The sequence below is a fragment of the Rosa chinensis genome, chromosome 7 (genome assembly GCF_002994745.2).
Source record: "Rosa chinensis cultivar Old Blush chromosome 7, RchiOBHm-V2, whole genome shotgun sequence".
In the NCBI taxonomy this organism is placed as follows: domain Eukaryota; kingdom Viridiplantae; phylum Streptophyta; class Magnoliopsida; order Rosales; family Rosaceae; genus Rosa; species Rosa chinensis.
In genome coordinates, this window is record NC_037094.1 from 63,926,825 (window position 1) to 63,952,640 (window position 25,816).

General features: G+C 41.0%; 2 protein-coding genes across 4 annotated transcripts; both read right to left on the reverse strand.

Moving 5' to 3' along the window:
- Positions 1-1,850: 1,850 nt before the first annotated feature.
- Positions 1,851-2,629, reverse strand: LOC112176031 (isoamylase 3, chloroplastic-like). Its single transcript, XM_040511558.1, has 3 exons — positions 2,612-2,629; positions 2,405-2,530; positions 1,851-2,054 (listed from the first exon to the last, which is right to left on the reverse strand). Exons 1-3 carry the CDS (start codon positions 2,627-2,629, stop codon positions 1,851-1,853), a joined length of 348 nt encoding a protein of 115 aa, XP_040367492.1.
- An 11,638-nt stretch (positions 2,630-14,267) lies between these two features.
- Positions 14,268-24,006, reverse strand: LOC112179085 (protein FAM91A1). Of its 3 annotated transcripts, none has more exons than XM_024317404.2 (12): positions 23,848-24,006; positions 23,443-23,584; positions 23,148-23,265; positions 22,726-22,822; positions 21,338-21,444; positions 20,721-20,843; positions 20,451-20,604; positions 19,252-19,312; positions 18,771-19,150; positions 16,240-17,854; positions 15,466-15,867; positions 14,268-15,006 (listed from the first exon to the last, which is right to left on the reverse strand). In XM_024317404.2, exons 2-11 carry the CDS (start codon positions 23,568-23,570, stop codon positions 15,609-15,611), a joined length of 3,042 nt encoding a protein of 1,013 aa, XP_024173172.1. In that variant the 5' UTR covers positions 23,571-23,584; positions 23,848-24,006; the 3' UTR covers positions 14,268-15,006; positions 15,466-15,608. The 3 variants fall into 3 exon arrangements, with proteins under 3 accessions (XP_024173172.1, XP_024173173.1, XP_024173175.1); XM_024317405.2 differs by having other exon boundaries at positions 23,443-23,594; positions 23,848-23,991; XM_024317407.2 differs by lacking the exons at positions 14,268-15,006; positions 15,466-15,867 and having other exon boundaries at positions 16,246-16,459; positions 16,551-17,854.
- Positions 24,007-25,816: the final 1,810 nt, after the last annotated feature.

Consider the following 25,816-nt stretch of genomic DNA (forward strand, 5'->3'; position numbering starts at 1 on the left):
ACGTGTGGTTGATGCCTACCGCTGGGTTGGTGGGTTGGGGAATGGCCGACTGGTCTGCCTGCTCTTCAGCGTTTTCCCCGCTACAGTTAGTCATGGTGATTGTGGCAGGATGATCTTTTGTTCAAGAGGTTCCCACAGACAGCGCCAATGTTAATGCCCAAAGTCCGGCGGTAGCCGATCTTTCGCTTAACGCGGGTCCAGTGGGCGGACCGCTACTTTGAGGATCTGATGGCCTCCGCTAGCTGTCACACAAGAGACAGGGCGTCAGAGGGAGACCGCGTTGGGCGGCCTTCACTTCTCCGATGCCTAAGTCAGTCAATGCATGTAGGCAGCATAACAATAAATGAGTAGTAAATGCGTAATTAATGAGGAGAGAAGAGAGAACCTTTTATAGGTGAGGAAGGAGTTGATCTTCTTCATGTTTTCGATGTGGGACTGATATGCTTCAGTCCCCAGCTTCTGGAGGTTCTGATGCTGTCTTGGCGCGGCGTGTGGCTGCGCGTCAGCTGTGATCTGGGGGTGATCTCGGGCTCGGGCGGTAGCCCGCCTGGCTGTGTATCCGCAGGTCACCCCCTTGGTGAGAGTCGGTACCTCTGGCGGTACAATGAGCGTGGCTCATTATAGCTAATTATGCTTGCAAACGTACATGTAGGTACAATGACCAAACCTGATATACTATCTACATTTTCAGCAGTAGCTCGTTAACATCAAGTGATCATAGTTTCCTTGTAAATAAAACCTCTTAAAGTAGTTTTTCTCTCTGACCTAGAAGCGTCGCACGAGCTTGGTCGACCGTGGTGAAGAGCAATGCCTTGTCTGACGGTGCGCCCTCGCGGCGTTGTCGTCAGACGGGCTATAGGGGACCATCTGTCCTATAGTACGCGGTCTAGCCGGAGTCAAAGTTGTGGGGAGTCGGCGTCATTGTTCTATCTGTTTCGAGGATCTGCCAAGGTTGGGCAGCGGTGGAGGGACGCCTTGCGTTCGCACGGCAGGCCATGCTCGGCCGGCTTGATGGGTGGATCGAGTTGGCGTTGCCGGATCGGAAGTCACTTGGTGGTGATGGAAGTTTGGTGGCTTTGCTGGGTTCGTTTCGACTCGGATCGGAGCGTTTGGATCCGATCTTGGTTGGGCATATCAGACCCAATCTGGGGACGGGTGGTGCCGGTCGCCAGCGAGATAGGGGAGCGTCAAGTGGGTGGTGCCATTACTGCCAGTGGTGGGACGGTGCAGGCAGAAGGAAGGCGTCGTGTTTTCTCCAGTGGTCTTTCTAGGCTAGGACGTGGCAATAGTTGGGCTTGGGCTTTGTCCCTTGACCCATGTTATTATGTTTTTTTAATTTATTGGTATTTCATAATAGGTAAGTATGGCTTTGTGTCGATAATAATTCCCTACCATTTGGCAGGGCGAAATGGGTTTTGTCTCGGTATGCACACTCAGTGTGCCTTGTCTGGCCTAGCGAGGCGGCGAGCTATTTGCTTGATCAAATGGACGTAACCTCCTAGTGACAAGATGAAATTAAGTGTCGTCGGAAATATTTCCGTGCGGCAACATAGTGGGAAAGCTTTGCTATTTGTATTGATGCTTTTTCGTCATAGAGTTATATTTCCGGTATGTCACAGCTATGTCAAAGCAAATGGAGTAGCCATTCGTGCACTTTTTGCTAATTGGTGCTTGTTAAAATACATAAATTTTGTGGAGAATTCTGGTATTATTTCAGGATGTTCTCTTTATGCTTATTGTAATCTGGGGTTCAGGCTCTACGTCCCCCCCCCCCCCTTGTATTCTGCAATTTCATTAATCAAGGCTTAAGGGCAGCCGCACCAGCCTCTTCAAAAAAGAAAAAAAACCTCTTAAAGTTTCTTGGAAACAAACGGAAGTATTGAAATTGCATAGAAAATCAGGCTCAGTATATGAATATATTGTTTTTCATAACCACAATCCACGATTACCTTGTCAATCAGACCACGGTAGCTACCACAAACATCTGGATCCAGACCACTGGATTCATCAGCTGTAAATGCACGAACATTCATTTCATATATAACAAGATCATTCTGCAAAAACAGCAGCAAACAAACAGGTTGTGGTGCAATAAGATGCTTTTGAAGTCTGCATTCAACTCAGAAACACAACAGGTGATCAAAACATTCATTTGGCCAGTAGAAACTTTATATTGTCATTAAAAAATGAAAATAACTTCATAGGACCCACAAGTAGAGTAAAAGCTCTATTAAAAATATATTAAAAAAATGGGTTTACTCATCAAAGAATAAGATATGATGTTGAGGTGAGGGTGATTTGAAGAGCAAGAAAGGACCTATCAATTTCCATCTGATTGACCAATTGTCAACAGAACTGTTTACCTTGTCTACTGAATGACAACCACATTGGGCAATTTATTTACCTCGGGTATATTTGGAAGCTTGTAGTTGTCTCCCCAATCAAAAGGCAAGCTATCAAAATCATCAGTACCAAGAAACCCGCCCAGATAACTTTTCTCTGGAATCTCCAAAATACCGGCGACCTTCAACTAGCTTCGCATAAGGATCTATTAGTACAATGCTGCTGTCAAACCGATGCCCTTGCTGCCAACCTCAAGGCCCATCAATACGGTAACCATAGAGGACATTGCTACGGGGAAAATCCTGTAAATAAAGAACTTTGTCATCAAGACAACTGAGACAAAGGAATAGATATAGACTTCCACTCTCAATAAGAAAAAATAAGAGAGGGAGACGGAGACGGAGACAGAGAAAATGATTAATGTATGTTAAAGGGAAACACCACGTAAAACAAGAATAGCAGAAAGCGACGTAATAATTTAGCAATTAAAATCAAATATTTACCTTTATACATATGTGCCAAATGTCACCTGTCTTGTAAAGCAAATTTGAGTAAAGTGTTTTTCACACTCTTCTCATTGATATACGTCAATCATATATACATGGTTGCTGATCAGTTTTGTTCCTAAAGATCAGCCATTACAATCAATACAATTAAAGCAGTGCTGATCGTTTAGATTCTAGAGATTTTCAGTTTAGATCATGGCATCCTAAGATCAAGCAGTAATCAAGATAAACAGATATCAGCAATGTACAATCAATACAGAAAGAGAAATCAAGGTAAATCAGCTTCATCAGTTTCATTGCTTATCATCTTGTTCTCTTTAGGATCCAAAGCCAGCTCAGTCATTCCAGCATCTGGCCCTCCAAACTGTCCCCTGACAAAAATTATATTCGTTAAAACAAAGAGCCAGGAAACATAATTATAATTTACAAGGGAAGGAAAAGGAGCTATGGACATATAAACCAATATATTGTTAAAGGAAAAGCATATTATGTGCCTTCGTTAAAGTGACTGATGGAAAGGGAATTAAGGAATTAGTGATTACCATCAATCAACAAGGATTACGGGCCAATCAGCATTTAATGTTGTTAATGTCTAAAAGTCTAGCGGTAGCTGGACTTTAGTTAACGCTGATCCGGCGGGCGGATCGATACTTCTGTTGTTAGTGGTTCCCGTTACCTGTCAAGTAAAATACAATGGGCGTCAGAGGGAGACCGCGCTGGGCGGTCTTCAACTCTCCGATGCCTAAGTTAGTCAATGTATTTATGTTGACAAAGTAACAGTAGGTAAGTATTGAATGCGTAATAAATGAGGAGAGAGGAGAGGACCTTTTATAGGTGAGGAAGAGGATGATCTTCTCCTTGTTTTCGATGTGGGACTGATGTGCTTCAGTTCCCAGTTTCAGTAGCTTCTGATGCTAACTTGACACGGCGCGTGGCGGCGCGTCGGCGGTGCTTTGGGGTTGATCCGGGGCTCAGGCGGTAACCCGGCTAGCTGTCTTTACGCCAGTCACTAATATGGTGGGCGTTGGTACCCCTGGCGGTACAGTGAGCGTGGCTCATTATAGCTAATTATGCTTGCAAATGCACATGTATGTACAAGTCCCCCAAATCCCCAGTCAAGGAGGGCAATCTTGGTTGGGGAGTTGATCGGCGGTTTGAAGCGTTTCTCCCGCTAGACTTTGCAGAAGCATAATTAGCGTCAGTGCGTCGTCAACCATGGATTTACTGAGCAAACGCTTTGTGCCCTTTCGGGTGTGCCCTTTCGTGTACCGAAGTCCCGCTGCAAAAAAAAAAAAAAAAAAAAACACGTCGTTAGTAGGAATACAAGTGCAAGCGCGTCAACACGCCAAATACTTTCAGCGGAAACCGGACACCAACCTCGAATAGGTTGGAACTCAGACTTGATCCTAAACGTCGGCCCTTCCTCATTCGATCTGGCGTGGTACTCCCAACCGTCTGTAGCGACGCAGAAGGTCCCCCGCCAGTAGGACATTGAGTCCCTTAGATTCTCAATTAGCTTGGGTGCTCCCTGCCGGCGACTCAAGTTCACTTGCCCTTTGCAGCCTCGGCGCTTCACATACACTAACTCGTAGAAGTAAAGCACTTCCGCCACAGTCGGCCCCTCGCACCCGGATAACCGCCAAAGGGAGTTCAGGGCCAACATTAACCGCCACATATTGGGGCAAATCTGACCAAACGCAAGGCCAAATTCGCACACCAATATCTGGAGGTTGGGCACCAGCGGGAATGTCAGTCCTTGACGGAATATCGCCTCGTGAACGGCAGCAAAACCCGCTGGGAGAATCGAGGCCTTTTCATCCGCTGTCGGCGGGCGCAGCTTCACCGACCCCGGCAACCGAAACGTCTGTTTCATCCGGTTAACGGCAGCGGCGGTCATCCGCCCACCTGCCTCGTCGACGGCGGTGCCATCTGAGAGAAACCACGCTGATTCGGCATTCTGCCCCTCTACTTCCTCTTCGCCAGCAGAGCCGCTAGCAGCACTATTGCTTGCCAAGCGCTCGTCGCGCCTAGTTTTGGCGGCAGCGGCCTCACCTGCCCTAGAGCTCTCTGGACGCGAACCACGGCCCATAGCTACGTCCCAGAGGATGGTCTGAAGAGGCTCAACTTCTAGCGGTTCTGGCAGTGAGGTTCCTGCATCGGCAGACGGACGCAACGAATCAATAAAAATCCTATCCGCCGCGCTGAACGACACGTCAGACCCGGAATCCTCACTGCTCGAAATCTCTATAACGTTAGCCATCCCAAACCCTAAAACCCACATCAGTTAGCACAAATACAGATCTAACCTACTCTCGCATCAGATATGGCCAAGGGTATCAACAACAAAACCCAGAAAACTCCAAAGTACAAAACAGACGCACTCAACCCAGACTCGGCTATCTATTCCTTAACCACCAACGCTTAGCCAACCATAATCCAACCCCCCCAAAGAAATCCCATTCACACCTCAAAACACACCCACCAAAACCAGCAGTCATCTCAGAAAGGCAAAAACAGCAAAACCCAGAAATAAACAGACCCACTAAAACAAAAACAAAAGGGGAATCCAGGTACCAACCTCAGTGGCGCAATCTTCTGCACGGTCGTGCATGGTGACGGTCGACGTCTCTCTGGAAACTGTATACCCACGCTCCGGCAAGCTCTCTCTTCGGTCTCGGACAAACAGAACTCGAAGACGTCGACTAGGTTTTCAAATTTTCGCAAAGTGGCAAATCTCCCAAGGTTCCCCCCCCCCCCCACCCTTTTTATCTCGGCATCAACGCATCCTAAACCGTCCGCTCCATAACGGCATCACGTACCAGCCGTACACGTGTCATCAGTCTCCACTCACTCTCCGGAGTACCCGAGGCGTTACCTCGGTTATGAAACCCACAATTAATATCATTAAAAGCTAGAAGATGGACAGGCTTAGGAGACAAGCCTACGCACGCTAACCCGCTATAGGTTCGACACGTGTTAAACAGTTGGGATGACTTCGTAAGGAACCGCCTGAAGTCTCCGCTGAGCGAAACCCCGCCAGCGGAACTTCTCCCTCGTCATTTCTCGAGACCAAGTCTCCGCTGAGCGAAACCCCGCCAGCGGATCTTCACTTGTCATCCTCCAAGTGACGGAGTCTCCGCTGAGCGAAACCCCGCCAGCGGATCTTCACTTGTCATCCAAGTGACCAAGTCTCCGCTGAGCGAAACCCCGCCAGCGGATCTTCACTTGTCATCCTCCAAGTGACGGAGTCTCCGCTGAGCGAAACCCCGCCAGCGGATCTTCACTTGTCATACTCCAAGTGACGGAGTCTCCGCTGAGCGAAACCCCGCCAGCGGATCTTCACTTGTCATCCAAGTGACCAAGTCTCCGCTGAGCGAAACCCCGCCAGCGGATCTTCACTTGTCATCCTCCAAGTGACGAAGTCTCCGCTGAGCGAAACCCCGCCAGCGGATCTTCACTTGTCATCTGCCAAGTGACGGAGTCTCCACAGAGCGAAACCCCGCCAGCGGAACTTCTTTTGTCACCATCTAAGTCTCCAACGGAACTTCTCTCGTCATTCCGTAAACGGGGCGTCCTCCGCTACACAGCACACCGCTAGCGAACCCCCTTTCTCATCTGACAAACTGCATACTTTATTCAGCGCAATACCGCTCAATAAAATACCACCAAGCACGTCTACTTGACGCTGCTTCCTGCTACATCTAGCGGGGGACTTCCGCCAGCGGTGGATCCCGAGGCCACGCCTCTCTGACAACGCCGCCACGCGGAGTTACGGTCAGAATGTCCCTACGGGACACGGAGACTAGTCAACAGTCTACGACAGCCCTGATCAGGTACGTTGACCCCCGTCACTTGGGTGCTAAGATTGGGCTCGCAACCCAACACCCTCTGCTCCGTGCAGCTCCCCCTCAACAAACAATAATAGCGACCATCCGGAGGTCCATCTTAGCCGGGGAGTGGGGGACTCCCTGGGGGGCCTAGCAGGGGCCCACCCGAAAGGGCACAAAGCGTTTGCTCAGTAAATCCATGGTTGACGACGCACTGACGCTAATTATGCTTCTGCAAAGTCTAGTGGGAGAAACGCTTCAAACCGCCGATCAACTCCCCAACCAAGATTGCCCTCCTTGACTGGGGATTTGGGGGACTTGTACATACATGTGCATTTGCAAGCATAATTAGCTATAATGAGCCACGCTCACTGTACCGCCAGGGGTACCAACGCCCACCATATTAGTGACTGGCGTAAAGACAGCTAGCCGGGTTACCGCCTGAGCCCCGGATCAACCCCAAAACACCGCCGACGCGCCGCCACGCGCCGTGTCAAGTTAGCATCAGAAGCTACTGAAACTGGGAACTGAAGCACATCAGTCCCACATCGAAAACAAGGAGAAGATCATCCTCTTCCTCACCTATAAAAGGTCCTCTCCTCTCTCCTCATTTATTACGCATTCAATACTTACCTACTGTTACTTTGTCAACATAAATACATTGACTAACTTAGGCATCGGAGAGTTGAAGACCGCCCAGCGCGGTCTCCCTCTGACGCCCATTGTATTTTACTTGACAGGTAACGGGAACCACTAACAACAGAAGTATCGATCCGCCCGCCGGATCAGCGTTAACTAAAGTCCAGCTACCGCTAGACTTTTAGACATTAACAAATGTCATCATTGTAATTGATATTTCTGTTGTAATTATTTCCCTATATAAAGGGACTATAAAATGAAATGAGTAGACCATTCCAATTCTCAATTTACTTTTACATATATCCATTTTTATAGCTATAAAATAATTTACAAGCGTTATTGTAATAGCTAGAAACAAAAGGCAATAAACAAGAATTATATCCATAAATCTAAAGATATAATTTAGGGAAGCAGCTTTTCATAAAAAACAACTCTTGGTAGAAACAAAGAATGAAAGAAATACTACAAAATCTAAAGTACAAATACAGTCTAAACTGAAGGGAAAAAAATAAAAATAAAGCCCTAGAAAATCCAAACTAAAACTACAATCTGAACTGACTAAGAAAATTTTTAAATCACACTCTGCACCGACAGTGCAAGTGCACTGTAGATTATTTTAATCTCTAAAAAAATAATAGTCACTCATCTAATTCACTCTTTTATATATGTTAATATAAAAAAGATTGCATCCATTCATATTGCAAGTACTCATGCACTGACGGTGCATGGAATACACTTCCTCCAATCATATACAAAGACTCTAAGTCTAAGAAGAATTGAAACTCTACCATGCCATGTTTCCTATTAGTAAACAGTATCTAACATTGTTCGAATAAAGGCCACTGTCATATCTTTCCAACCTTCCACATTGAAAATTTCAAATAAGTTGACAGGATAATGGCCTTTCTGTTAGCACAGTGTGCAATAACTAACATCAGCAAGGAACACCAATTTCTAAATTTCTAGCCCAAACCCAAATTTGCATAATTTGATGAGCACTCTCCTCTGGTCTTTAAAACTAAGCAAACCATTTGGAGATAAACAAACCAAGGTCAGCTTTTCTGAAGGGTCACAAGTATTAGTTTCCCATCAACCACCAACCGCTTTTCACTTAATGGGTACATCCGTACATCCTTTCAGATTTTCTTAAATGACTCAAAAACTTGATAGCAAGATATTCTGTCAACCAAGGGAGAAAGGTTTTACACGTAAATGTCCCCAACGAACAAGCAGACCAATTCTTGTAACCAACTAGCCTAGACAAATTCATGGAGACTTGTCTGAGAACTTTAAGAAATTTTTCATCAGTCAAGTTCCTCAAAAGGTGAAGTACTAAGAGATGACTTGAAGAATCCAAAAGGAAGTTATGGCCGAAAATGGGAGCATTGGTTATTTAGAGTTGCAAACTAGTGTACTGGTGGGTATGAGATGCCCTCATTTACAACTATTTGAACAAAAATTTACAAGTATTTGAACTAAAATTACAACATTGAGAACAAAAGTTACCATATTCATTTACTCCTATTTACATATAGTTAAACAAAAATTACAACATTGACAACGAATTTGTTCAAAAGCTTGTAAAAATGTCGTAAGAGGTGTAATTATTATTATTAGAACTAAGATTACAACATTGACAACGAATTTGTTCAAAAACTTGTAAAATGTCGTAAGAGGTGTAATTACCATTACTAGAACTAAGATTACACAAAGTATGACTCAAATTACAAGTTTGACAACAAAATTTGTTCTCACTTTTGTAAATGTGGATATGAGATACTCACCACTACATTAGAATTTCCCTCAGAGTTGAAAGAATTCAAATAAGAGACGCAGACTGAAATGATTATTCACAATCCTAGTAAAAAAATGAACAGATGATTCAGTGATTGACAGGAATGTAAAGCAGGAAGTCAGGAATGGCCAAAGAAAACCTCTCTCTCTACAATCTGATCTAACCCAATAATTGGACTTGAAACTTACTTGCACCTAATGATTTAACGCCGCAGTTGGACATATAAAATTTGATAAAAACCGATATTCAATATCTAGAAACACGTGTGTGTAGCTGTGTACATAATTGGATATTAACTAAACAAAATAAAAATGGAAATAGAATGCACCTCTCTGCAAGTTTAATGCAAAGTGTGACGGCGGTTGCGTGCTGTGAGAAAATGGCAAAATTGACACCAGCATCAACCTCTGATACACCCAGCAGAAAAGCCTGACCTGGAAAAGTTTTCCATGACTGGCTGGTCTCTGCCAGTTGGGCTTCTTCCTATAAACACAAGCAGTGAAAACATGAAAATGTGAATTATGTCCATTCAAACATGGTGAAAAAAGGCGATTAGGAGAACAAAATTGGAAATGGGGGGAAGGTACAAGGTCTTGTATATTTTCACTAGGGCTGGGCATTTTGAACCGAAAACCCGAAAACTCGGTCCGGACCGGCCCGGACCGCCGGGTTCGGGCCGGGCTTTGAAAAAAAAAACATGAAAATTTGAGGCCCGGACCGTTTATGAATAAAACGGGCCGGTCCCGGGCTTGATATCTCAACTGCGTAAAAGCCCGAATAACAGCCCGCATAACCCATAGTGCCATATGTCCCTCTGTGATAGGCTAGTTATTTAAGTATAGTGTGAAATTGACCACAGGTGATCACCGAACCCTACTTACCTAGACTTTTTTTTTATCTGATCCTACTTACCTAGACGACTCATTTTGGAAAACCCTTATCCGCCACTCGTTTGGCAATTAGCACGACCTCAGCTCTGTGCCTCTCTGTTCTTCGAACCCTAAAACCCCAAATTTCAGATTTCCAATCCCAGCCTATTACACCCAATCAAGCTTCAATCAGTTCGTGTATAACTTTCATCAGCCTGTTAAATCCATTGCTTGTTCGAAATGGCCACTTCTGGGAATGAGATCGTGCCGGCGAATCCATCCACTGAGGGCAGTGGGGCGACTGAGGGCGGTGCGGCGACTAATGGCGGATCGGCTACTGGTGGAGGAGTCGCGACTGATGGGGGAGGAGCCGCGACTGATGGCGGTGAGGTGACTTCAAGCCAGGCGACTTCTCTTTCTTCTGCTTCTTCCTTTCCCTCTTCTACAACTCATGGCCTCATAATCATATGATTAATTGAAACCATTTCTCATAGATTCAATGGCTTCTGGATTGGATTAGGCTTCTGGATTGGATTAGTGAAAGATTGAAGTTTTTGTATGGTTCTAGGTGGATGATTTCAAAAGCTGCCGAAAGTTGGTGAGGTGTGCTGAAGTCGGCATCTTGGCCGGTGATTGCTAAACCAAGGTTCTAAATTCGGAGGCGCTCATCGGGTTTGAACGTTTGATATATGAACCACCTTAATCGGCCTCTTCTTCGATTTGGAGCTTCTAGTCCTTGCTTCCTCTCTCCGGCTATCGAGAAGCCCAGAAAGCCTGAAGGACCGGCCGGTTTATTAACGGTCCGGGCTTTCCCGGTCCCTGAAAGTGGAAAACGTGTTTTGAGCCCGACCCGAAAATTTCGGGCTCGGTCCCGGTTCCTGTAAAACCCATGCTGGGTTGGGACCGTGCCCAGGCCTAATTTTCACACAAGGCTTAGAAGCATCAATATGGGATTCTGCATTCTTTAACAAACTCTGTCACATAGACTGCATGTTGTACCAGGCATAAAAATCAAAATTGAGTGGAGCACAAATTATGCCCCGCACATAGTTGAAATGACTAGCCTGTTCTCAAAACATAATAGAAAGAAGACCATATTTTCTAACCAAAACCAATTGGCCGGTTAGAAGAGTGGGAATGAAGTGAGTGATGGTTTCTGGGGCAATGAAGTGGGTGTTGGTGCTTATTCATGTCTGCCACGTGAACGGATACGAGAGGAGATGGGGTCAAGTTTCGACACGTGGGTATTGGCAATCTCTTTCTTGCTTGCAAAATATCATCCGAGGCTTTCTTGGATCTTCTCAACCTTTTTCATTTGTGTATTCTTTTTTGTTTTGGATCTTCTTCTACTTCTTTTCTATTTTTTACGTTTTGTTGCTTGGATCTTCTGCGTCGATTTGATATAACATCTTTGTTAGCGGTTGGACTTTGGCTTGTATTATTGAAGACCTTAAATTTTGCCACCGTTGAGAGATTTTTTTTTTTTTGAAACAAAAGTTCGTTGCATTAGATGATCAGCCAAAAAGCCAAAGTCTAACATATACTTAAAGACAGAAAAATAGCGGGGTAACAACCACGCTCCTATCTAAGTAATGTAAACTCATTGCAAGTCGATTTTGAGCCCGCTTCGTAAGCGAACCCATAAACAGAGAACAACTCCATGTCTTCTAGGGCAAAATCATTGACTAGCATCCCCATTAGCCAGGCGCACAATTGCGGTACCAACAGTGAGCCACTTCTTAGCTAACAAATAGGAGCAATTCCTTATCCATAAGCCGCTTGAAAAAAAAAAACCAATCTTATTCCAGATAATTACCAACTCCCGTAGCAGTCTTGATCCGAAAACGATTGGTCTTAAACAAAACAAAAAAAACAAAAAGGCTCTGCCACCCCCCAGCAACCACCACAGGCCCGATCTGACAGAAAGAAAAGGAAATGGAATGGCCCATAGCTCCAGGCCCTACCCAAAACCCTAGCTGAACATAGGATTTCCGGCCGAGAAACTAGGAGACGCAGACCAGCCGACTCCGGCCACTCCACCAAAGCTTGGGCCAAAACTTGGCCCGCCTCGACTGCCCGAAACAGAGCTCATCCCATCATCCTCCCCTCCCTCCCAGATCGACCTATAGAACATCATCGAAAGAGCAGCGACCCATCACCAATTCGGCGGCCGTCCACTATCTTCCACCACCGCCTTCATACCTGGACCTCGACCCGGACTCAAGCGTCGATCAGAGTGCTTCTCTAAAGAAAAAACCCGCCACCCTTAGCAGAACGCCTGTGAAGTCGCTGTGACGCAGACCTCGACACGATCGCCCCACTCTGATCCTCAACCACCCAGACGAAGGTGATCGAAACACCGCCAATCCCAGCACCATCCAAACTGGTTTAGGAATGAAACCTAAAACACTATCAAAGAGGCCCCCAAACGGGAGCTTCTCACCGCAGGCACGATCGACGCTTGAGTATTGCCCCGCGCCGCCGCCGTAAACTGCCACGCCACAAACGCCGCCTTGCCCAAGAGAAGTGCACCGCCGCCCGTCGAAACAGAATTTTTGAAAACCGTAGGTCGCTCCGAGAAGCTCGGAGACTCCTAACTTGATAGGTGACTCCAAACTTTAAAAAATATGTACTTAATGTTTGACACTGCCACCGTTGAGAGATGATAAAGTTGTTTAGTGGTTTATCTCGTGGGATAGATTGTCATTTTAGTGTATTATCACTCTCATATAAAAGTAAACTTATTAGTAAACTGGTTCAAATAAATCTTGAGTTAGAATTCTTCTATAACTTCAGGGAATTTTTTAATAGACATTTGTTTGGTTAATCTATGTGATATCTTAAATAAATTAGTTTTGATATAAATGTAAGTAAATTACATATATTGATACACTAAGTCGGACTAATCTCAAGTTAGAGTACGACTGTAAGGAGCTGGTACGGACTAATCTCAGGTTAGAGTACGACTGTAAGGAGCTGGTATATTATTATAACGAGTTGGTACACCTATGTTATATCGATATATTTCTTAAATATTTTGTTATATCGATATATAAGGAGAATGAAATCCACACTCCTTCGTCAAAATTATTATTAAAAGACAAAATTTAAGTTAGTGAAGACAAAATATAAGTTACCAAAAAAGGAAACATGGAGTATAGATTGTAAAATGGGATATATGTATTATAAATCTCTCATTTCTCAACTTGAGTGATTATGAGAATTGTATTTTGTGGCAGGCATTGAGACTTCTATGAACCATTAAATTTGGTCTTAGTAGTGGGATTACACAGTGGAGGGCTTTAATGTTGTAGAATACAAAGATGATAATGCTGAATTATCATATTTTTAAATCATATTGACCGACTTCTTTTCTAGTTGATCTAATGGCATAATAATCAATTGTTAACTTGTCTAACTACTAGAAAGCCAAAAGATTTATTAGAAAAACAATTATTGTATGGTCCAGAACTACTGTATACGTGATTCGTCAAGTTAATATCAGTGACTCACGTAAAAAATACACATTGTTAATTGGTCCATTTAATTTTTTTTTTTGTTTTTTGTTTTTGGCCTTTTGTATTTACCTGCATAGATGTATTCCTTTTATTAACGTAGACTATCACATGATTGCTACATAATAGATTATGGATACTTAGATTCTTCAAGCTAATATCATTAACTCACGTAAAAAATACATATTGTTCATTGGTCCATTTAAATTTTTTTTTTTTCGGCCTTTTGTATTTACCTGCATAGATGTATTCCTTTTATTAACATAGACTATCACATGACTGCTACATAATAGATTATTAAAAGAGTTTACCATATGTTAATGTATGTCCGATCGCATCATGTGATTTGTTAAAAGGAACCATCTAGAAAAATACCTTCCAAAATGAGAAACACCATTTGATCAAGTCACATGAATGGTTTTGGGGGGGGCCTTCTCGGCTTCCCTTCACTTTAGACCAGCATAGCGGTCCCAGCCTCGCAGGACTTTCCCTGTTATGAAGAAGACTAATACCGACTCACTCTCACTTGGTTTCTTCCTTCACATTTATTATCTAAGCTTGTAATTCAATCTCTTTTAGTTGAGGCAGCCTACAATTCAGGTACTTTGACTCCCGAAGAAAAGGCATCACAGATTCATAGTGCTGACATTTGACAAAGATTGTTTTAATTCGTAGAGTAATATAAACTTTTACACAGATGAGATTCATTATCCTGCCAGAAGAAAAATGCACCAATTAACTAGAGGCACACTACACATCCATACTCCTTCAAATTCACTGCCCTCAAGCAAATTGAATCTTGAGTATTAGTTATTACAAACTACAAATCGCCAATTAAATAATTATAAGAATATTTTCTGCTTCATTGCATTTTACCAAACATACAGGCAAATTCTCTCCTGGGTGCTCATCAAAAACATAATAATCTTAAATTACAACCAAATAAATAAACATTTGCTTCCAACTTTAGATATTAACAATTTCCCCTTTTCCCTCCACTCCCGTCAAATGTATTTAGGGAATTGTTTCTTTAATCCAGAGGGAAAAGGAATGTAACCAGAAAATTTCTTCAAAATGAGAGTAAAAAAGACAAGCACACTGCAGTAGATTGTTTCTCCACAAGAGTGAAATTACCAAAAGCAGTGAAAACTGTCACCTAACAAGTTGAAAGCAGTTTTGCCGCAGAATGCCTTCATTTCTCTAATTCTTTCTCCTTCTACCCAAGAATGTTTACACATATTAATCAATCAAAATTGTGCAACAACACACAAGCATGATATCTATCTCCCCCCACCCCAAAAAGGAAAAAAAATATTAAAAAAAGTTACGAACATAAAATGATAAAAAAAAAAAAAAGTGTTTTCTTTAATGGTGGATATAAGTAACCATGAGCTCAGCATCATTTATGATCAAGGTATACTTGACCAAAACGCTGTTCAGTCTCTTTTTCATTATAGTTACAAACCAGGGGTGTATCCATGATCAGACAAAGTTTTGTACCAAATCAACTACCTGCATTAATATAACAGGTGATCAAACAAGTGAAAATATAATAACAAATAGACAAAGACATTCATACTTGGAAAGGGAGATTTAGGATAAATGTGATGAAAGATGAAAGGGAAAACTAGGAGAGTATGATCAGTTTTAAAAATGAAACTTTCCAGTCAGCAGTACCTCACAGATATAAAATAATGTTTCAGATACTCATCTCAATATATTTGCACTAAATTGTAGCAAAGAAGTTTTAAAATCACTCTTTTCAAATGAGGTTGCATGCATATTCCCCACAAGAACTTAATCTACAAATTAAATATAAAATCATAACTATGAGGTCATTTGTAGAGTTGTGTCAGGCACAATCAAGATTAAAAAGAGTTCCAGAAATTCTTAAGTCACACTAGGGAGGGGGGAACAGACAAACAAGCAAAAACACAAACAAAAACAAAAAACAACAATGACATTGTTTACCTCTGAACTAAGCTGGAGCGGACGCACATTTTACCAACCTCAAAGATGAGGAGACGAGCCAGACAATAAGCATGAAGGACGTGGCAGTCACTTGTTACTTGTTAGTAACATGATGAGTCTATAAATGCCACTGAACCGCATTTCTAGGATGAAGCCCTAGTTTGTTGCAGAGATGCAGAGGCAGCAGCTGCCTCTGCTATTAATGAGACTGGTTGCCGAGCCTGTAGACAAGCACCTATCTCAAAGGGGTGCAACTCTGAGCCATCAAAAAGAAGATTAACACCAGGAAGGACAACGTCTTTGCTGTCAGATTCTTCTTGCTCAACTTTTGGAGTGCTCACTGAAGTGGATTCTTCTACTGGCCTTGTGGCAGCCTCATAAACAGGAGATAGAGCATATGATCTGAGTACCAGAGAATATTATGGAAGTTAGAGAAATTAATACACATACCTTCACAACACAGATCTGAATGATATCCATAACCAACTAGATCATTGTTTATTCCTCATCCATGATTCATAAAACTTAATGAGCAAAATACAAATAAAGGGTGTAAACACCATCGACACCTAAGTTTTACTCCTCCACCAATGTCCAACACTTGTTTCGTATTTAACAAAACATATGCAGAATTTTAGAGGTAATATCCAATATTATTGCAAGAGTTCTAATCGGAGGTATCTATGTGCCCAAACTATAAAGAATACACAAACTCAAAAACTCATCAAAATGAAAGTTACAAACAAGAGCAAAATAGAACAGCTTGAGACAGACCTTAGAATGCTTCCATCAAAGCTCAAAACTTCAGTTCGGGAACGATGTCGACTAACTAGTTTTAGTCTCTGATGATCACTCGAGGCTCCTGAAATCGGAGAAGAAGGGTCTATAAGAGGATTCCACCTTCCGCTCGCATAATTCATGAGATGCCGTGAGAAGTCCTTTGGTTGCTCTTTCTGGTAAAGAAGTTTTGCGGCAGCACCTGTTGCTTGGTACTCTGTACAAACATCACGTAACATTTTCCGTAAGCCTTGCATTGCATCATGATGCTTGGTAAATAAATCATTTTGAAGTAATTGTGATGATACCACTCTTTTGCAAATATTATTGCACAATTTTGGATTAAATAGTGGCATCCCAAATTCCACACTTAACGGGACCCATTCATACTTCTCATCATCAGGTGCAAAGTGGTCTGAATCTCTTTCTCTGAAAAGTTTCAATACGCGAATATAGCCAACTGTCCACAATTCTATCTTGTTTGCCAGAGCAGTTAACATAGAATCCAGTTCTGAAGCTTCCTTTTCAGACAGTCCCAATTCCTTCCCCATACATTCAATTGAACCATCAGAGTTCTTCAGCGGTAATGGAATATCCATAGTAACAATTTTTCCTGATTCATCGAGGTCATACCTACTGAGGGGCTGCACTAGTACAGCAGAGAATTTAAGAATTGAATTTAAGCAATGTAGAAGTATATTTCCCTTTACTAGATTTCCTTCAAACTTGCCTCCCAACCCTCCAACTGTAGAACCATCCCAAGACCATAAAAGGGCTTTTTCACAACCAGCTAGTGGTGCAGGAAGTAAGCGTAAGCATTGTCCCTTCATCAGAATAACCGATAGAGGTCCACAGCCCAAAGTTGAGTACAATACTATTTTCATCCAAGGAGTCATTGATGAATAAGAGGGAGGACCAAAATTAATAGGACCTGTAGGTCCAGGAAGTACTGACGACGGCGGAAGAGGAACCATAGACACAACAATATCATAGTCACGACGAAGCAACCGATCTAAAGTGGCTGGTGCAAGGGACGCCAAGCTTTCACAGCGAAGGATATCCACTCGGAATTTCTTTTTCCTCTTAAACAGTTCTCCTCCAACATCTGAACCTTCATCAGGCATCAGTTTCTCACAACTTTGAAGATTAGAATCTGATTTAGAGACTTCATTTAAGCAAGTTGTATCTTCTGATGAAGTACCAATCATTACTTCCTCACTTGTAATATTATTAACATGTTCGACCAAAACGGAACTGTCCTGGGGCATCCCTGATTTCTTAGAATTATCATCATCAATTGCGTCTTCATGTGTACTAAGGTCTCCTGATTGGTTAGTCAGAGGGATGTTAGGTATGATCGCAGCCTCATCATCATTGAAATTTATCATATCCTTCATATTGCAAACTTCATCAGCTTTCACATCAGTTGCAACTCCTCCTGATTGAAGGCATTCCAAAACACAACGGAGGCTAAATGCATGATTTGCAAATTCCTGCAGTTCTCCTTCAAATTTGGTGCCCTCTAGCGTACTAAGATCCTTGCAAAGATCTGTAATGCTAGCATGACCCAACTTTCCCGCTTCGTATAGCGTCACAGCATGAGATTTCAGACCTGAAACAATTATGGGTGATTTCAAAGGATATACAATTCAAGCCTAAGAGAACATTTAAAACATGGCAGTATCTGGTGGAAGCACAGATACTACTTTTATTTGCTGCCTGAAATGGCAAGAGTCCTCCTAGCAGTCGCTCTATCATTGGGCGTCCTAATTCTTTTTTTCTTTTTCTTTTTTTTGGGAGGAGGGAGGGAAGGGTGTCATAAAAAACAACACCAAATATACAGACACGGCTATTCATCATTTAATGAGCTTAAAGTACAAAAAATGCGGAAATAATGCCCTTTTGCTCAAATAACTTTTCTTCAAGAAAAGTCTTGCTTAAATAACTTCAAAGTGCATGAAAAAAGATTGGGGAAGGATGCTAACTGTATAGAAGTCGATTGAATGAAACCAAGGGTAGAGTTTCTGAAAGCCTGTCTCTGCTTTTATAAGCCAGGTTTCTAGCAAAAGGAGAATACCCTAACCTTGTTTGCTTGAGAAGCCCACCCTTTTCTTACAGTTTGTTTGAATTTTGAAAGATTTAAGTAAATAACTAGCACCACTATGGTGCATTTCAGGAAATTTGTGAAGCAAAAAGTAAAAGAAGGTTTTGTGAAATTAATGCCACAATGGGAAGACCAGCACATGAAAGACATTGTAAGATATGAAATAGCTCCTGAGAGCTCATATAGATAAGGTCAAGCAGCTGCAAAGGAAAAAGAGGCAAACCAAATACCAGGTGTTTTATGTATTTGTGGTCTACTGCATCTAATAGTGCTAGTGCGTCTTCCAGACATTTAGATCAGTTTATGTGTTGAGGGAATTTTACAGCTCTATATTTGTTCATTCAAGCACAACTGCAGATACAAGCCTCCTCATCTATAGAATTAGTGCCACAAACAAATCTGGTATTCAGAAGAAGATACAAACCTGGTGAAACAGACCCCATCATAAGATAAGATGTTATGTTAGCATCAACAACAAATGCAACACGATCCTGCGAAGAAACTGGCCCATAGTTTTCTCTCCCTGAAGCATCACCTTGTATAGTAGCATCACCATCAGCAAACATATTCCTTGAGCCCGTACTACGATGAGATGGATCTTCATCACTAAGACTGTTTCTAGGAGATCCTGGTAAACCTGCATCTTGAAGAACAGATGCTGGGTCAAATACTTTTACGGCCCATCCCAATCGACATGCAAAAGATGCAGCAGCCTGCAGCTGTGCAAGGTCAGCCTGTAATGTTGATGCCAGCTCAGCGACAGTTGCATTCTCACTTGAAACAACAAATACTGCATATAGTATCCTGAATAATAAAATATGGAGTATTGTTATCCTGGTTCCACTGCCAGTATAGAATATTGAAATGAATAACAAGCCACATTTGTACTAAAACAAGTTCCTTACTCCTCTATAGGATCTTCATAAGATTGCTCTCTGTTGGAAACAAATCCTTCAAGCCTGGAAACTGGACCACAATATCTATTAATAATCCATGGCTACAGTCCACAACAAAATAGAAGTCTAATTCCTTAACAAATGATAGTATATTGACAAACAATTACGAAAAATGGAGAAACAGATCATTCCCGATGATCTCAGGCTTGAAGTCAAACATTAGGAAAGCCTAGATAAGGAATTTGTCCTAATATACAGCATATTGTAATAGAAAAGAGTAGATGAAATCACTGGATCCACAGTGAACAGAAAGTTCACAAGCTCTGAGCTGGGCTAATTGATCACTAGCACTTAGGTTGGGAAAAAGAAATGTACTAAAATGCAAAAGACTAAACATTTTAAGTTTCAGAGCTTTTTTTTAAATAATTAAAACAGAATTTCAACCCCCAAAAAAAAAAAGTGCTACCTGAATATATTGGATGAATACCAAAGAATGAAACCAATAAGTATTGGTCATAAAACACTCTTAGGAAGTTTGTTTAGGCCTTCAGAATCTAATTTCAGTCTGATGCAGTATAATCACTGCCTAGACACCAGGATCAACAAACTCTAAGGTATAGGGCTTTAACACACACAGGTTTTGTAGGGTAGAAAGTGAAAACTAAGAACTAGGATTCCCTCCCAGGTTTCTCACTCACACACAAGGCTTCACACCAACACTCCAATCTCTGGAAAACTCAGAAACTCTCTGAAATTTTTATTCATCACAACATATCTGGCCACTTGGCACTTACACTTATTTATATTTGAGCAGATAGCTCATATTAACTAGCATTAAAGACTCTTTCATAGCTAGGGCTGTTACACTTCACAAAACTGAAGCATAAAAGACCTAATAAAGGAATTTAAACTCCTATCTGAAACTGAAGTAATAAAGAAACCTTAAAAATCCCAAACTGAAACTGACCCAAACTGAAACTGAAAGACACCTGCCTAGAGACTTCTAGACTGAAAGCAATTAATCAAACCATATGGAAAGGGAATGACTAGCTGCTCTCCTTTTCCATTTCTTTCGCTCATAAACCTTAAAAGGTTTGGCTATGATGTCCTCATCACAGTCTAGCCTAAAACTAATTCAATCAGGCAGTGAACAGAGATAAAGTCAGAAAGTGTATTTAGCATTCTAACTGGTAATCCATACAACTCACCTTTAAAACGATCATCGGGATACACAGGAACATCAAAGTATATTAATCCTCGTTGATGAAGACCCTTAATAATATCAGGATCGAATAGGATATAAGAATTTGCTTCCTCTTTACATACTTTATCTATCGTAGCCATTTCTTCCTCTGAAAGTTTCTACAAATGAAGGGAACTATTATGAGTTTGGCCAAAAGACCATAACCAATGTCTTGTGATTCCACTGAATATTCCAAAGATTAAGGTTTAGAATAATTATTATTCTTAGTTCTCACCTTAAATTCTTCCAGTGTAAAATTCACTAGACAAATTCCCCACCACGGTTCAATAGCAAAATCCACAGGTTGTGTAGGTAAAAGTTCCTTTGCAATTGACTTGTTCAGCTTCCACATAATTTTCTGGATAGCTCAAAATAAGATAAACAGGTAAGACAACACGAAGTCCTTCCAAATTTTCATCTCAATAAATTTTGAATCATCTCCAATATTAATTTAGTGACAGATGAAATTCATAAATGAAATTACATTATTTTAATAAATGCCTCAGCTAAAGTCACACTAGTCTCATTTTAAAAATAAAACAGGTTAGCAACTTTTAGTTGAACAAGTAAAAATGATTTGATGGAACTCAATTTTTTTTTCAGTTAATTTCTCTTGGATGTCATGAAGTAGATAAAAATTGAAGTGAAATAATGATCTTGAGACCAGGTGAAGTAGCTCTAAAACATGCCAAACAATTCTCAATTTTTTATCTGTACAAAATGTTGTTCAGGTCATGTTAGACCCGAAACCTTTGACATGTGGGTACCCATGCAATATCTGTATTCACATACCAGGCATGTATGCACTGCAAGTACCCCACAAACAGACTAGCAAATTTGATTAATTAATACCTTAGATCTGCACTTGTTCATTATATCAATAAATTCATTTCTTCCGATCCCTGTAAGTCTCAAGGCATCTGCAGCACTAAAATTGGGGATGCTATCATACGGTTGCTCTGCAAATAATATGGCATGCATGAGAAGGAGGATCAACTGTTAAAAGCCTCGATAGATAATTTATGTACAGAAAAAATAATAAAAAATATTCTTAGAGCATTGCTCAACTTGGTTAAGCCCAGTCAGCTAATTCAACGCCATTGACGGGCATATTCTTTGTTAAATCTTAGACCTCTTATAAGAAAAATAGAAATTACGCCAATCTATTTAAATGTGGACACATGTTTTGCTACCAATGAATATTTTCCATATTATAAAAATCCAGATTAGGATGCCTGACCCATTTAATCTAGTCCATAATCCCAAATCATCATGTAACATCTTTACTTCTTAAGCTTAGGGGGGCCAAACGACAAGATTATCAATTTCAAGTTTCTGCAAGCTGCAATTCCTCACTGGTCGCAATTTTAAGTTTTTAGCTGGTACAATTGTACCACACTGAGCTTTCATGACTACTCCTAGTTTCATCCTGACTCATCTAAAAATAAACTTTGGTAGTTAACAAGGATCGGTTCAATGAAACATAATAAGACTCCTACAAAGATAAATTAGTGGCAAATTTGCATTCAACCTTCTAGTCAGATCATCCTCTTCAACATGTGTTACCATCTGTATTTCCTATCCTTTGATTTACCTATATGAATATGAAGACACATACTTTTGTTTACTATGCATCAACCAACTCCTTTCCTATAAGCTAGACACAGAAATAATTGAAGTCTTTATTTGATTGAAAGAGTATTCTTAATTGGATAAAGCCTATGTTATAGAGTATATAACTTTGATCATAAGGATCAATAAGATATTACTTTCTACCATACTATTGTATTGCATAGAATACAGCTAATTCTAGTCTGCCCATTTAGTCTTGGATTCTGTTGGGAGGGGAGATTGATAATATTTTTATGTATTCTTCTAATTTCTAACTGAGTACACTAACACACAATTAAGCAGCATCTTCCACCAAATTCACATACTAATGACAAGTTTCTGTATAAATTACCAGCAGAGAAGCTGAAAAGTATTATATCCATATTAAAAATATATCTTCATACTGATTTTAAGGTTGAAACTTATGTCTTAAGTAATTTAAATTGAGACTGCATAAGCAGGATGCGGAAACTTAGAAAGCAGAATTAGGCAACAAACTGTACTCTGGATAGAGAATATATGCATTATTCTCTCTTTCTCAGAGAAACTATCTACAAATGACAGTAAAAAAAAAAAAGTAAAATAATAGCAGTTCACAAAGGATGTGTTAAAAGCAGGTAAATTATTACCATTTTTCATAACTTCGAAAATCATATCGCAGTAGTATCGGAAAGGTGATACCCTCATTACACGACAAACATACTCTGCAAGGTGATAGGGAAACAGCTGCAAATAACAAAACCAACATGTAAACTGCAGAAACCTGTAATTGAAGTAAAAGAAAACATCATACTACATGTAGGTCAAAAAAGAGTTGTATCCCTTAGTAGAGTTTCATTTCATATAAAAATTGAAAGACGAAGTTAAGCAGTGATGTCATTCTAGTTATTAATTCAGTGTCACAATCAAAAGCACAAATTACAAAGAACGGTATTGGAATTTCTAGGAAAAAAAATAAAAATATCTACATACTGTAAGTGCGGTCTCATGGTTTCTTCAGGATAATTCAACAAAATGATTTCTAATGAACTTTCCCATGTAAGGAACGTACCGCTAGATTCCTTCTCAGGTACCGCATCATGTCTTCATAATATTCACTTTCCTTGCACATTTTTCGAGCAAAGCAACTGCTCCATTGCAGTCTTTTCTTTATGCAATGCTCAATCACCCTGCACAGAGTCAACAAATCTAAGCCGGTGGCAAAAAAGCAAAGTATCTCCACAAGTCTAAACTTCTTAAATCACATTACATTCGTCCAAACTTTACAATGAAGCATGAATCCATGTACTTTCCGTAAGCATTGCTCCGAAAGTTTGCACAAAACAAATAGCATTGGCTACACTAACCATCTGTGCCATTCTTCTTTCGAAGACAACGTCGCTTGGAGCCGTTTCGGTAGACTCTCCCAGGGGCATTCTTCCTTGATTGCTTTCAGCAGCAACTGTTCCTCGACCGTCGCCGGAGCGTGATGCATTTCCACTCAAAATCCTGATCAAAACTGAAATTCCATTACCAGTCCACAACCGCATTCAAAACAAATTCCAATCATCAATTCAACTCACTCTTAAAACCTTTCCAAAATCAACGCCTACTACAAATCACAACAAATAGAACAGATCCAGAACAAAAAAGGTTGATTTTGTAGAACAATTTGGTGTTACATTTTCCGAGCTTCGGATCGGAGAATGAGAAGGAGTAATGGAAATGATGTAGGAGTGAAGGAAGAGAGAGACGAAGAGAGTTGGAGGTACCTGGATGCAAATGATGACTATGGTGGACTCTGAGAGAAAACCTAGGGCTTCAAATTTTGAGGTTCTTCTGCAGCGAAGATCTGAGGAATTTGCAACGTCCAATTTTTCTGAAATTTAATTTCAATCTGTTTGCATTGTAGCAGGTGTGAGCTGTTTTCATTATTTGGGTTTTCCCCGATCCGAAACCGTTGACCCGGGTTTCATCTCGCTTGCTAGAATTGAAAGTTGGATTGATCCGGGTCGGGTCGTATATTCAAAGTTTCAGAAAGAAAGGGCAGAAAAAAAAAAAATCAAATGACGTCGTTGATGTGTAATAGGATTATATTTGTTTGGTTTTACTCCTGCGCTCATGGTGACTCGAAATTAGGCGTGACATTTAAACCTGTAACCCGCAAACCCGCACTCTAAAAACCCGCACAAACCTACCTGTTTATTAATCCGGGCTAAAATAAGCCCGCACGCAAAAACCCCGCAAATTAACCGGTTTTGCTGGCTAAACCCGTTGGAACCCATTGGAACCCGTTAACTCAAAATCTTTCCCAAAAACCCATTTCCCATAACCCATACGGGTTCCCCATTTTTTTTTTTCTTTTTTTCAACCAGGGCATTTTTATAATTTTTCTTATTCTTCATGAGGATCCGACAGTTGGATCTTCGTATAATTGTGAAAAGACGATTCAAAAGGAGATCCGTGAGGATTTGACCGTTGGATCGTCGTATAATTTTGTGAGGATGATTCTAAAGGCGATCTAGGACAATCCAATCGTTGGATCTTCGTATAATTGTGCAAAGATGACTCAAAAGGCAATCCGTGAGGATCCGACCGTTGGATCGTCATATAATTTTGTGAAGATGATTCTAAGGGTGATCCGGGACGATCCAACCGTTGGATCTTCGTATAATTTTGAGATGATGAACCTAAGGGCTATCCATGAGGATCTGACTGTTGGATCATTGTATAAATCGATAAAGATGATCATCTAGGTGATCCGTGAGGATCTGACCGTTGGATCGTTGTATAATTTTGAGATGATGAACCTAAGGGAGATCCGTGAGGATCTGACCGTTGGATCATCGTATAAATCGGAAAAGATGATCATCTAGGTGATCCGTGAGGATCTGACAGTTGGATCGTAGTATCATTTTGAGAGGATGAAACTAAGGGCGATCCGTGAGGATCTGACCGTTGGATCATCGTATAAATCGGTAAAAAGATCCTCTAGGTGATCCTACCGTTGGATCATCGTATAAGTCGATAAAGATGATCCTCTAGGTGATCTGTGAGAGTCCGACCGTTGGATCGTCGTATAATTGTGATTTGTGAATTATTTTTTGTCAAAAAAGGAAAGGAAAAAAAAATCTAAAAAAATAGAAAATAACAAATTTCAAAATAGAAAACCAAAAAAGTTCATATAGAGAAAATGGCAAATGAGGGGTTATATACATAAGTCTTAATTGGTTTTAATTACTTTGATAAAAAGTTTTAAAAAAAAAAAAATGTTTACGGGTTCTAACGGAAAACCCGCAAACCCGTCGGGTTTGGCCCGCGAAACCCGTTAAGCTAACGGGTTTTTACCGGGTCGACCCGTTAAGAACCCGCACCGTACCCGCACTATACCCGCACGTTGCCAGGCGTACTCGAACCCATGACTTCGTACATAAGTAGTAGGTGTTCTAACCACTGAGCTAACACCACTTTGTCAAACTTATATATTGTACGTATAGCTGGTGATTGTTGCTCGAACATTTGGTAAAAAATAAATAATGCAATAGCCAATAGAAGATACATTACCGCATGTATATTATTAAAATTATCATAAAGAATATTCACGTGTTTCATCTTATCAATTTAGAAAAGAGTATAACGATGCAAACCCTATTTTACCTAGCCCCGATTGCCACGCTCACCCTATCGATGACTCCTCATGGTGGCGACATCATCTATGGTGGTTCCGGCCAACCTCCAAGC